This window comes from Carcharodon carcharias, chromosome 4 (assembly GCF_017639515.1).
Source record: "Carcharodon carcharias isolate sCarCar2 chromosome 4, sCarCar2.pri, whole genome shotgun sequence".
In the NCBI taxonomy this organism is placed as follows: domain Eukaryota; kingdom Metazoa; phylum Chordata; class Chondrichthyes; order Lamniformes; family Lamnidae; genus Carcharodon; species Carcharodon carcharias.
The window spans coordinates 113,169,892-113,183,952 of record NC_054470.1 but is presented as its reverse complement, the minus strand read 5'-3'; the positions used below and the strand labels follow the sequence as shown (position 1 = coordinate 113,183,952).

The 14,061-nt window shown below is 45.0% G+C and overlaps 1 protein-coding gene across 1 annotated transcript in view; it reads right to left on the bottom strand.

Annotated features, from left to right (window-relative positions):
- trpm3 (transient receptor potential cation channel, subfamily M, member 3) overlaps nucleotides 1–14,061 on the bottom strand; it is a 69,742-nt gene that overhangs the window by 45,215 nt on the left and 10,466 nt on the right. Inside the window, exons 4-6 of the mRNA XM_041185321.1 lie at nucleotides 11,674–11,808; nucleotides 10,829–10,879; nucleotides 3,063–3,203 (exon numbers count right to left, since the gene is read on the bottom strand). Coding sequence (XP_041041255.1) covers nucleotides 3,063–3,203; nucleotides 10,829–10,879; nucleotides 11,674–11,808 — 327 coding nt within the window. The remainder of the gene's footprint in view (nucleotides 1–3,062; nucleotides 3,204–10,828; nucleotides 10,880–11,673; nucleotides 11,809–14,061) is intronic.

Below are 14,061 nucleotides of genomic sequence, written 5' to 3'. Positions count from 1 at the left end.
CTGGCTTTAGATTGCTTGACACAGAATAATGGATAATGCAGTCATATGGAATAATCAAAGGATGCTTGTGGAATGATAAAACCTGCATGGAATGAGAAGATGCAATGGTCTCATCAAATTGCCAAGGAGGATACTCTGGGCAAGGAACCCAGATTGTCATCTGGCACGCGGTTGATCCAAACATAAAATCCGAGATGTCTGTAGGTGTATGGGACATTGCTTGTCAAAACAAAAACTTCTTGGAAATGTATTGAAATTTGCTGCTTTATTTAATAAGAGATTAGGTTTCCCTTGATTATTTGAGGGAATCCCTCCTTTCATCTTCTGATATGAACCAGCAGCGCCCATACTGCATATCCTAGACAATCATAATATTGAGTCCAGTGGAGTTAGAGGCCAACTGGACCAGGAGAAGGAGATAGAAGGGGATGGGGAGTGGTAATGGGAAGACACAGAGTGGAGGAGAGTGAGTGAGGGAGGGGAGAGAGAGAGCTAGACAGAGCCAGGGAGGGAGGGAGAGGAGCAGGAGGGGAATGGAGAGGGAAGGGTTGGAGAGAGAGAGAGAGAGAGCGAGATGGAGGGGGAGAGGGAGAAGGAGCTGGAAGGGTAGAGGGAGGTGGTGGGAGGGGAAGGGATAGAAGAGGGAGGTGGAGCCAGGGTTGAGGGGAGAAGGGAAGGGGAGATGGAGAAGGTTGAGAGAGGGAGAAGAAGTATGAGGGGGAGAATGTGGGAGAGAGGGAAAATGGGAGGGGAAGACAAAGGAGGAGTTGGAATGGGGAAACAGATGGAGAGGTAGAGAGAAGGGAAGAGGGGAGGGAGGCAGATGGAGAAATGCTTTGAAGGTGAAGGAAGTGGAAAGGAGAGAGGGAGGGTAGGAAATGAGGAGGGGGGGAGAGAGAGAGAGATACAGGGGTAGGGAGAGGAGGGGAGGGGGACGGTGAGGGGATATGTGGAGGGGTGGGGAGGGAAAAGGAAGGGGGAGGGGGTGGGATAGGGGAGAGTTGTGGTGTGGTGAAGGAGGGGCAGGGGGAGATATGTAAACGAAGTGAGGGAAGGGAAGGGGGAATGTGTGGTGTGTGTGGGGGGAAAGGCAGGGAGAGGTGTGTGGAGGGGCAGGGGCAGGTGCTTGGTGGGGTGGTGGAGGTGTGTGTTGGGGAAGGGGAGGGGAGGGGCAATAGGACATGTGGAGGGCATTGGGAAGAGGAGGAGGTTGTGGAGCGGATGGGGAAGAGGCAGGGGAATGTAGATGGGATGAGGAAGAGGTGGGGTAGATGTGGAGGGGATTGGGAAGAGGTATGGGTAAGTGTGGAGGTGATGGGGAGGGGCAGGGGTAGGTATGGAGGGGATAGGGGATGGGGAAGCACAGGTGTGGAGGGGATGTAGGAGGGGCAGGTGGAGGTATGGAGGGAATGGTGTAGGGGCAGGGGTAGGTAGGGAGGGAAGGGGGAGGGGCAGGGGGAAGTGTTGGGGGGATGGGGAGGGGCAAGGGTAGGTATGGAGGGGATAGGGGATGGAGAAGCGCAGGTGTGGAGGGGATGTGGGATGGGCAGGTGCAGGTGTGGAGGGAATGGGGAGGGGAAGGGGGAGGTGTGGAGGGAATGGGGGTGGGGGACGGGGAGGGGGAGGGTGAGGGGCAGGGGAGGTGTTGAGGGGATGGGGAAGAGGCAGAGGAAGGTGTATGAGTTATACAATACAAAATGCTTAGTCAATGCTGTGAAAAGGGATGGTTTATATGGAGATGGGACAGTTCTGCCAACTGGGAATGCAGCGGGGAAAATAGTCAATGGCATCTTAAAGAAACAGCAGACAAAATGCCTGGGTCACAGTTTAGCAGCAGAATGACACCTCGTTACTTGGAGGGTTCACTCAATTGGCTGCAACAGCTTTATAACAAGATCTATTCTGCTGTGTCACCCAGTGAGTAATTAACAGTCATACATACTTAGACAATCGTGATCAAAAGCTGTTCTGGGATAGAGAGATCATTGACATTTATAATATTCAATCACAAATACACCAACAGTTGTAACATGCACTGCAGGTAAACACTGAGACTTGTGAATCGAGTTTTCGCATTGACAATATTTTAAACGTTATTAGAGAGGTACACTAGAAGAACATTGTTTTAATGCCACTTTATAACTTTCCTTTATTCGTTCATGGGAATGACAATATTTAGGCATAAGCTGAAAAGTCTGAAGTAATATTCACACCGCCCAACTGCCAGGCAATGACCATCTCCAACAGGAGAGAATCTAACATCTCCTTCTGATATTCAATGACATTGCCATTGCTGAATTGCCCACCATCAACATCCCGGGATTACCATTGACCAGAAACTGAATTGGTCTAGCTATTGAAATACTGTGGCTCTAAGAGCAGGTCAGGGTCTGGGAATTCTGTTGTGAGTAACTCACCTCCTGACTCTCCAAAGCCTGTCTGCCATCTACAAGGCACATGTCAGGAGTGTGCTGGAATACTTCCCACTTGCCTGGATGAGTGCAGCTCCAACAACATTCAAGAAGCTTAACACCATCCAGAACAAAGCGGACCTCATGATTGGCATCCCATCCACCACCTCCAACATTCATTCCCTCCATCACCGATGCACAGTGGCAGCAGTGTGTACCATCTACAAGATGCACTGCAGCAACTCACCCAGGCTCCTTAGACAGCACCTTCCAAACCCACGACTACTACCACCTAGAAGGATAAGGGCAGCAAATGTATGGGAACACCACCACCTAGAAGTTCCCCTCCAAGCCACACACCATCATGGATTGGAAATATATCGTTGTTCCCTCACTATCGCTGGGTCAAAATCCTGGAACTCCCTCCCTAACAGCACTGTGGGTGTAACCGCACCACATGGATTGCATCGGTTCAAGATGGCGGCTCACCACCACCTTCTCAAGGGGCAATTAGAGATGGGCAATAAATGCAGGCCCGGCCAGTGAATCTTATGTGCAAGGGTAAATAAACAAAAAATTAAAATAACGTCACAGTCTCCTAGTTGCTGCATATAGTTTTAGCTTCTTGGTTGTTTTTCGTAAAGTACTCACCCTTTTTGGACCAAACAGGTTGTGGTACAGTGTTCGAAATCTTTTCCGAGTGTAATTACAGCGATATGCTCCTCCCATCAGGTTCTCAATCACTAGTCCAATGTCTATTAAACTGATCCTGTAATCGGGAGGGAGGTTACCCTACAGAATACCAAATACACAAGACAGATAGAGAACTTTTATATTTACAAGTCACCATTAGGACAGCAAACAAAATACTTTTTGAATATTCTTTTATATGATGTAGACATCACTGGCAAGGTCAGCACTTGTTGCTCATCCCTAATTGCCTTTGAATCGAGTGGCTTGCTAGGCCATTTCAGAGGGCAGTTTAGAATCAACCACATTGCTGTGGATCTGGAGTCATATGTAGGCCAGACCAGGTAAGGATGGCAGATTTCCTTCCCTAAAGGACATTAGTGAACCAGATGGGCTTTTACAACAATTGATGATAATTTCATAGTTACAATTACTGACCAGCTTTAAATTCAATTAATAAATCTGGAATTGATAATTGGAATATGGTTAACATTGATTGAAGTTGCTATGGTAGGATTTGAACCCATATCTCCAGGGCATTAGTCTGGGGCTCTGGATTAATAGTCCAGTGTTATTACCACTATGGTACCACCTCCCCCATTATCACTGGATTTAAATTTTTGAGTTTAAAGTGAATGAATAATTTTCATCTGCATCATTTGAAATGCATGCGATGGATTTTCACATTATCTGTTGCGTAAACTTAAGTTTAATAACAGATGTATTTTCTGTTTTAATCCATTCACCTGAAAATAGATCCAGCTGAAAGCTTGATATTCCCGCTTGGAGAGAAGAGATAAGTTTGAATAAGTAACTGGAATATTTTACAGCACAAAGTCATTCCGAAAATCTGCCTTCAATGATGATGGTGTCAGAAGGTTGAATTAGTACAAGTGTTTGATAAGCAATCCTCCTCAGGCAATGCAGCAGTAATCCTAGCCAGTTCATAAGAACATCTTTCTGCAGCAGTACTGGTCTGTGGACTGCTACTGTTTAGTAAAGTAGTATTGCAGTGTGTTTAAAAACATATTTATTCTGTGATTTATGTGCACACATCATTGACAGCTTTCTGATTTTAAGCAGCAACTTTCGATGATTAATTAGAAAAGATGGAATAGCTTTTATGCTAAAATATTAAGTCCATTTCCAGTGGCAGAGTTTTTAATTCTATTATTCATTTATCTTCATATTCAATTACGGCAAATTTGTCTGCAATGTTTCTTACAACTCTTGTGAAGTGCCCTGTGCAACATATTGCAGGAAACTTGCTGAACAGTATTGTCACATTGCTCTTGGCTCTAATCCAAAGCTTAATGAAGGCACTTACGATGAGGGTGCATTACCAAATCCTAACTTGCACTAATCACCCCTGTGCTTACTGACCTACACTGGCTCCCAGTCTAGCAATGCCTCCATTTTAAAATTCTTATCCTTTTTTTCAAATCCCTTCATGGCACCCTCGCTCCTCCCTACCCCTGTTACCTCCTCCGGCCTACAACCCTCCGAGATCTCTGTGCTCTTCTAATTGTGGCTTCTTGAGCATCCCAGATTTTAATCGCTCCACCATTGGCGGCTGAGCCTTCATTGGCTTAGTTCCGACTTCTAGAATTCTCTCTTTAAACCTCTGCACCTCTCTACCTCCCTCTCCCCCCTTTACAGCGCTCCTTAAAGCCCTCCATGTCCCAAGAATGAAGAATAAAACCATACTTTTGCCTATAGCCCTTTCCTGAATGTACAACAAATCTATAAATATTTTTAAAAGAGTGTTGTTCATTTCCCACCACTACAGGCATTCTCAACTTGTGAGCGATTTGTTTAACAGATCAACCAGGAGACCTTTCACCCTCTTCTCCATGTACTGTGCTGTTTCATAAAATCATTTCGATGTAGCACATGGGTTATTCTTGTGAAAAGCTGGAACTGCAAGATTATGTTCAGTGAAGTCCACAGATAGCTACAGAAGTAATCAGATTTCTGGAGAAAATAAACCTTAATGAGTCCCATTCGTTGCTCCTGTAAAATTATATTATTTTGGGTTCCCGGTTTGGAACAGAACTATTCCCTGTCAACTTTTACTGTTAAATCCAATGTGGGTGTCACAATTTTGCTATTTGATTTGGCCAATCTTGCATTGAATAGATTTTACATTGAAACGTACACAACTGGGTTGCAATCACATTCTGCAATATTAGTAGCAAATGCACATCTATGGAATTCATTGCCACAGAAGGCTGTGGAGTCCAGGCCATTGAGTATATTTAAGACCAAGATAGAAAGGTTCTTGATTGGTAAGGGGATCAAAAGTTATGGGGAGAAGGTGGGAGAATGGGGTTGAGAAACTTATCAGCCATGATTGAATGGCGGAGCAGACTCGATGGGCCGATTGGCCTAATTTCTGCTCCTATGTCTTATGGTCTTATGCAAATATAAAATTTCTCATTCTTAAAGTAACAGCCAAAGAGATATCCTACAAATGTGTTAATCCATTCAGTTCTAACCCACTGAGTGTGATTTGAATCTGCAACAAGTACAACTGAAAATAACCATGTAAAAAAATGCAATAATTGCATTGTTAGCTATCTAAAACAATTACATAGGAACAAGAGACCATTCAGCCCCACAGGCCTGTTCCGCTATTCAATTAGATCATGGTTGATCTATATTTTAACTCCATTTACTCGCCTTGGTTTCATAACTCCTAACACCCTTGTCTAATAAAAATCCAGCAATCTCAAGTTCGAAATGTTCAAGTGATCCCCAGACTCAACTGTTTTTTTGGGGGGGAGAGAGTTCCATATTTCCACTGCCTTTATGTGAAGAAGTGCTTCCTGATAACACTTCTGAATACCCCAGCTCCAATTATAAGGTTATGCCCCCTTGTTCTGCTCTCACCCACCAGAAGAAATACTTTCCTCTCTAACTCCCTCTTCAGATACAATCATCTAGGACAAAGCAACCTGCTTGACTGGCTCCCCATCCACAAACATTCACTTTCTCCACCACTGACGCACAGTAGCAACAGTGTGTACCATCTACAAGATGCACTGCGGGAACTCACCAAACCTTCTTAGACAGCACCTTCCAAACCCATGACCACTACCACCTAGAAGGACAAGGGCAACAGACACATGGGAACACCACCACCTGGAAATTCCCCTCCAAGTCACAAACCATCCTGACTTGGAAATATATCGCCGTTCCTTCACTGTCGCTGGGTCAAAATCCTGGAACTCCCTCCCTAACAGCACTGTGGGTATACCTACATCCCATGGACTACAGCAGTTCAATAAGGCAGCTCACCACCACCTTCTCAAGGGCAACTAGGGATGGGTAATAAGTGCTGGCCCAGCCAGCGAAGCCACATCCCATATTGAATTTAAAAAATGCCATAAGAAGGCACTGGCAACCCCGGACTCCCATGCGCTGGTCCATGGTTATGCTTGGGACAGTACTGCGGTTGTTTGCCAATGCCTTCTGCAGATTCTGGCTGACCAGGAGACTTGCCCACTTTTACCACCTGCCATAGGTGTGTTGGAAGGATTTGCAGGTTGAAAAATAACCAGTTTGGCCACATTATGAACACACCTTCTGTGGCAATCAAGTCCTGGAGCAGGACTTGAACTTGGAGCATGTGGCTCAAAGGCAGGGACACTATCCACTGGGCCATATAACCTCCTCTGTCTAATTTCCATTTAAATGCTTTAATCATCTTAACCACCCCAATAACATCACCCCTTAACCTTCTCTACTTGAGGGAATACAAACTTAGTCTCTGCGACCTTGCCTTCATAATTTAATCCTTTTAGCCTCAGTAACATTCTGGTGAATCTGCACTGCAGCCCCAATCTCAAAAGCCAATATATCCTTTCTAAGGTGTGGGACCCAGAATTTGAATGCAGTACTCCACAGGGTGGGTCTAACCAGAGCTTTGTACAGATGTGACATGACTTCCACTACGGTAGAGCAAGCATTTCATAAGATCATAGGAAAAAGGAGCAGGAGGACGCCATTCGGCCCATCGAGCCTGCTCCGCCATTCTATTATATCATTGGGGCAGGTCTGAAGGTTCATTATGTCTTACCTGCTTTAATTGCCAGGAAAGCAGAGTGACTTATAGACAATAATTTCACGTGCCAGGATGAGCTTTGCTCTTTTATATTCAAACTAATTGGATTGAGAAGAAAACTTAGTGAATGGAAAAGTTAAATAGCAGCTGAGCCACTGAGAAAACCTTTGTCGTGCACTTCTGTATGATGTTAATTCTGGTTTAAATATTTTTTGTTGGAGTCGGAGCGTTGTTTCTTGCTTATTTTTTGCTTAGTCCTACTCTTTGATTTAATGGTGTGTTAAAATGTTCTTTTCTGCTCTCAGCCGGACCTTATTGATGTTGTGGTTCCAACATGCATTGCCCGTCAGCCATTTCTTTTCCTCGGTGGATGTTGATCAGGCACAGGAGAATGGGCTGTGTGAAGAGGCGTCACTAAAGGTGGGATCTTCTCCTCCAAAGGTGCTGGGGCAAGACCAGGCCTCATATTGCCACCTGAGGTGCTAACTGTGCACAAGCCAGGGAGTAAACCCTGGATCTTCCAGCACAGTTGAGAATTTGGAGATGCATCGCCTGTTAAGTTACTGAGGCCGTCATTCTAGGCTCAGCCTAACTGGAATCTATCTTAAATGGCACATGTTGGGAAGTTTATTTTTTGGGCAAACTAGGACTGCTGAGGTTAAATAGATAAACATGGTTGTTCAGTTTGGTAGCAATATCACTTCTGAGTCAGAAGGCTGTGGGTTCAATTCCCTGTCCAGAGACATGAACAGAAAATACAGGCTGACATTATGAGTGCTGCACTGTAGGGAGTGCTGCACTGTAGGAGCTGCAGAATTTAAAATGAGATGGTAAGCCGAGATGCTGTCTGCCCCCTTAGGGGGACATAAAAGATCCAATGGCCACACTTTCAAAGAAGGGCAAGGGAGTTCTCCCCAGTATTCTGGCTGATATTTACCTCTCAGCCAACAACATTAAAAAACAGATTATCTGAAAACTATTGTTGTTTGTGGGATCTTGCTGTGTGCAAATAGGCTGTTGTGTTTCCTACATTCCAACAGTGATCACACTTCAAAACGTACATCACTGGCTGTAATGCACTTTGGGATGCCCTGAGGTTGTGAAAGCTGCTATACAAATGCAAAACTTTCATCATGAGATAGAGGTTGCATCTTAAACAATGCGAAGATTAAATAAAACCCTAGGAATTTATAAACATCTGTGCCCACACACTATCCATCTAATATTTGTAATTTGGCACTTGTATCATAGCAACAAGCAAATGCACAACACTTAAAGAAACTATTTATACAATAGCTTGCTGCTTTATGATATTTCTTGTTGCTCCTTGCCAACAGGAATACGAACATATGAACAAGGATTTGGCCCCTTGAGTCTGCTCCACCATTTAATAAGATCATGGCTGATCTGATAGTAACCTCAAATCTGCATCCCACCTACCGCTGATAACCTATCACCCCCTTGCTTACCAATAATCTAGCCACCTCTGCCTTAAAAATATTCAGACTCTGCTTCCACTGCCCTTTCAGGAAGAGAGTTCCAAAGACTCACGACCCTGTGAGTGATAAAATTTCGCCTCATTTCCATTTTAATTGGGTGACCCCTTACTTTTAAACAGTGACCCCTAGTTCTAGATTCTCCCACACGAGGAAACATCCTTTCCACCCTGTCAAGATCCCTCAGGATCATATATGTTTCAATCAAGTCGCCTCTTACTCTTCTAAACTCCAACGGATACGAGTCTAACCTGTCCAGCCTTTCCTCTTAAGACAACACACCCATTCCAGGATTAGTCTAGTGAACCTTCTCTGAACTGCTTCCAACGCATTTACATGTTCATGGGAAGGACACACTTCCCAACAAATCCATCAAATTGACACCAGTATCATCAACGGTAGCCACAGCAACCTTGTTAAAGGAACAACATGAAAAGAAATGACGGAAGATGAAAATAAAACAATGCTGCTTCTATACGTAGGCAGCAACCTTCCGTCCTGTGACCTGAATACCTACCAGAAATCCAGCGACGCTTTTGTATTCAAAATCGGGTTTAAAATATTCCCATGCTAAGTGATTTATATATGTCCGTAGAACTGAATCGAGGTAAAGGAGACCCCACTGGAAGATATATCTACCGTAACAGTGGGCTGGATTTTACAGTTTCTGGCAGGGTGAAGGAGATGGAATGGAAAGTAAGTGCTCTGCTCGCTCAGCCATTGGATGGCCAATTAGTGGCCGGCTGGTGTGAAGACGGTCAATTGGCATTGTGAAGGGGGCCTGTGCTTGAAGCAATAAAGGGGTTAGGCCTTTAACAGGGAGTTGGTCACAGCCATCTGTTTAAAGGCCTCTTTTCCTCCCAAGCTATCCTCATTTGTTATGTCAGCCTTGAGAACTGTGAATAAATGAAGTCTAATAACATCCCAACTTTCCACCTTCACCAGCAGACCCAGCTGCTACATGCAGCCATGTTCCTATTGACAGGCCTTTCCATCTGCTCTTGTGCCACCTCCTCAGACCTGGCGCAAGTCATCCCCAAAACCCATTCCAGTCCGACTACTGAGAAATGGAGTGGGCAATGGACGCACTTTCAGACAGTGCATTCCAGATCCTAACCACTCGCTGTGGGACAAAGGCTTTCCTCATGTTGTCATTGGTTCTTTTGCCATTCACCTTAAACCCATGCCCTCTGGCTCTCGTTTCCTCTGACAAAGACAATAACTTCTCCCCATCTACTCTGTCCTGGCCCCTCATGACTTTGAACACCTCTAGCAAACCTCCTCTCGATACGTAACCAGTTGTGAGATATTATGAGAGTTATACAGGTGGGCCAGGCAGAGAATTCCATGGGGAAGATAGGAGGTGGAATGAGAAAGGGCAATAGAATTTTCAACTTTTTGACCTGATGCCCAAATGGTGATATGGATCAATATCGAGATGGCTTGATTTTCATTGATTTAAAAAATAAAGCCAGACGGTTTCTAAAGAGCAGGTGAACTGAAAATCTACCCCCATCTGGTTAAAGAGCACAGCACACTGAGAAACCTTAACTCTCTCCATTACATTGATAAATGCATTGCACAAAGCTCCTGTTTCTGGCTATTTTAACACAGCTGTTAACCCATTTAAAGTGAAACAGGTTAATGACCAATATAAAATACAGAAAATGCTGAAACCACTCAGGAGATCATCAACATGGGGGCAAAAGCCCAGAAGAGATGATAATTCAAATGTGTTAGCTGTTCAGCCTGTTCCACTGCCATTCAATTAGATTATGGCTGATCTGCATCCAACTGCATTTGCATCCTTTTGTTCCATTTCCCTTGATACTTTTACCCACTAAAGAGACCACAGAATGACTAGTAGTGGAGCTGGAAGTGTCAAATTTTGGGTCTGTGGTTATGACGTATTGTGGGAGCAAGTACAGGGGGAGCTATACTTCACTATAACAGTGCGAGGGTTGGTTACTGATGACACTGGGTGACAGTAGTGAAAATAAGCCAATTGTGCTCCATCACTGACTACCCTTAACCTGATAAACATCCTACCCTCAACGCTACTCCTCCCAGGAAAATAAACGAGAAAATGGACACAATGCATGAATAGTACTGGACATTTTTGTGAACGGCATTAATTTTCTGACCTACCTTATGCCACAGCCTACCTTTTTAACATCCCTGACCAGCTGGTACAAAGTGTTTGGTGGACCGTGTCTCTGAAACAGAATAGAGACGGCACTGAAATCAGCAGAGATCACAGAGAGAATCAGTCAGCTTCGCTGGTGCTCAGTAACAGAAACATCATATGCACTTTGCAAAACAATAAGGTTATTATCTAGAATACAAAATCCTTGAGTGAGGCATCATGTAGGATCTCCAAGTAATGTTGGGTGGCAGTGCGATGGAACTGGGTGAGGCAGCCCATGACAATAGCTCTCAGGAGGCCTGTACCATGACCTTCAATTAGACAATTAGCAATCTATTTATGCAGTCAGCTGTGGTTTTGTGGGTGGCATTAGCGCCTTGGAGTAAATGGGTTGAAGTCCCACTCCAGGCACTAGGTACAAGCTGATATTCCAGTGAGTAACTAGGCCCTATCTGCCCTCTTGAGTGGAAGCAAAAGATTCCGTGGTGCTGTTTTGAACAAGAGCAGAGGAGTCCTGGTTAATATTTATCCCTCAGTCAATATCACACACAAAAAAAGGATTGTCTGGGTCATTATCACATTGCTCTTTGTGGGATCTTGCTGTGCACATCATGAGCGAGAGGTTGCATCTTAAACAATGTGAAAATGAAATAAAACCCTGGAAATTTGGCTGCTGTGTTCCCCACATTACAACAATGATAACACTTCAAAAAGTGCTTCATTGGCTTTGAAACTCTTTGGGATGTTGCTGAGGTTGTGAAAGATGCTATATAAATGCAAGTCTTTCTTCAGAGTGGACCAGTCATGCTTTTGTGCTATATAAACTGGATTAGGAATAGCAGGCTGTTTTAATGAATTACTCACGGTGTTGTAGAGCTCCTCGAGCCTGGAGATAGTGAGGAAGCGATGCATGCTCACCCCATTCTCAATCAGCAACTTCACAAAGTCCACACGGTCCAGAACTAGAGCATCAAGCATGGCCTGCTCAAGGGAGCCCACCTAAATATCAACAGCAATTAGATCTAATCACAGTGACTATGCACACAAAGGAATCAGTGTCAGTTTGCAACTAAAGTAAACTTTTCGCCAATCTATCTCACAGAACGATGGCACCCACTCTAACATCTAACATTTTGAGGGCCTGAATTTTGCAAAATGGCATCTGTAAGTATAGGTGTACCAGGTAGAATAGCCACAATAAATCTTAAAACATATATGACCATGTGTTAGTCTGTACAAGGTCAAGGAAATGATATAAAAACAGAAAGCGCTGGAAAAACTCAGCAGGTCTGGCAGCATCTGTGGAGAGAGAAACAGAGTTAACGTTTCGAGTCCAATATGCCTCTTCTTCGGAACTGGAGAGAGGCAGGAATGTGATGGGTTTTATGCTGTTGAAAAACAGGGAAGGGGCAGGTGGAGCAAAAGAGAAGGCAGCGATAGTTTAGAGGGCAGGGGAGATTAAATAACAAAACTGTCATGGAAGGCTAGGTCCGGGCCGGTCCTAGGGGGATGCGGGTGTGGGTGGGGGGGAGAAATCACACTCTGTGGGCCCCCTGTAACATTTTTACACAACTTTCCTCTGACGGCTGGGCCCCGAGCGCGTGTGTGAAAAGGCGAACCAGCAGCATCTCAACTACCAATCACTCGGGTACAAGCATGCACTGCACTAGTGACCATGATAACCATGTCACACGTAAAACTACTCCTTGGGCAGAATTTTACTGTCGGCGAGCAGGGTGTGGGGCCTGCTCGCCGATGCATAAAATGACGCGGGATAGCGTCAGGCGAAACCCCCGATGTCACCCCGCCCCATTTAAGTTTTCAGGAAGGCAGGGGCACAGCAAAATCAGCTGTGGGCCCGCTGACCTGTCAACGACCAATTGAGGCCATTGACAGGATCAATGAAGCAATTAAAGGACATGCCCGTCCAACCTTAAGGTTGGTGGGTCGGCCAGGAGCCCCGGCGGCAACTAGAAAAAAACATGAAACCTCATCCAGCGGCGGGATGAGGTTTCATGGAGGGTTTTAAAAATTGTAATAAAGTTGTTATAGAAATTATGAACATGCCCCAACTCATGTGACATTGTCTCATGAGGGGACATGTAAGGATTTTTTTCTCTACTTTTAATATTTTTAAAAGTTGAGCCGATCTCCCACCAGACATCACGCTGGGCGGGCCTTAATTGGCCCACCCACGTAAAATGGCGCCTTGGTCTGCAATTGGGTCAGGCCCACCCACCTGACAAACGTAAAATTCTGCCCCTTGCTTCCAATGCGGTACATCATTGTTGGTTCTCCTTTTGTTAAGGAGAAATCCACGATCTCTGTGGGATTCCGTTGGAACATTTTTACTAACGCACCCCGCACCCCAACTGGAGAAAACTTTAAGGCCGGAATTTACCAGCCCCTCATGCCGGTGGGATCTCCTGGTGCCGCCGGTGTGAATGGAGGTTTCAATGGCTTGCTGGTCCCGCCATGGGGAAACCCGCCGCCGCCGTGGGGGCTGGAAAATTCTGGCCTAAACACGGGAGTGAGAACGTTCGCTGCGTTCAACTTTTAAAAAAATATTACAAACATGTTGCAAGAAAATAATTCAGCTTTTTTTTCAAATACACGACTGTCCACCTTCCAACTTTAAGCAAACGTTAGCAAATGTAGGGGAAGAGAAGTAAAATAAGAAGCAGAATTGCCCAAGACCTATAATAAACACAGCCAGTGAGTGCTTTACCCTTCAGGTTGGACACTGTGCGCTATATGCCCACTTTAAGGACATTAACTGGTTTGGAATAGTTCATATTGACCCTCTGTGGTGAGTGAGAGTTGAAATAAAATCTGCTCCACCAAGGACAGCGCTGCCGTCTCCAAGGGTGACAGACTGTGCTGAGCCCGCACCACGATTTATATCTGACCCATGATGTTGAAGCACAGGCCCCCCCAAAGCTCCAGGCCTGGGGCATTCGCCCCGATTCAGTGTACTCTAGGGACGGCTCTGCACAAGGCAAAAGGAGTGGTAATGATAGTATTAAAGACACTAGGAAGACCAAGGAAAGATACTAAAGACCGGGGGAATGATGATCAACCTGTATAAAATAATGGCCCGGCCTCAACTGGAATACTGTGTGCAGTTCTGGGCACCACACTTTAGGAAGGATGTGAAAGGCCTTAGAGAGAGTGCAGAAAGGATTCTCGAGGATGGTTTCAGGGATGAGGAACTTCAGTTACATAGGTCAGTTGGAGGAACTGGAACTGTTT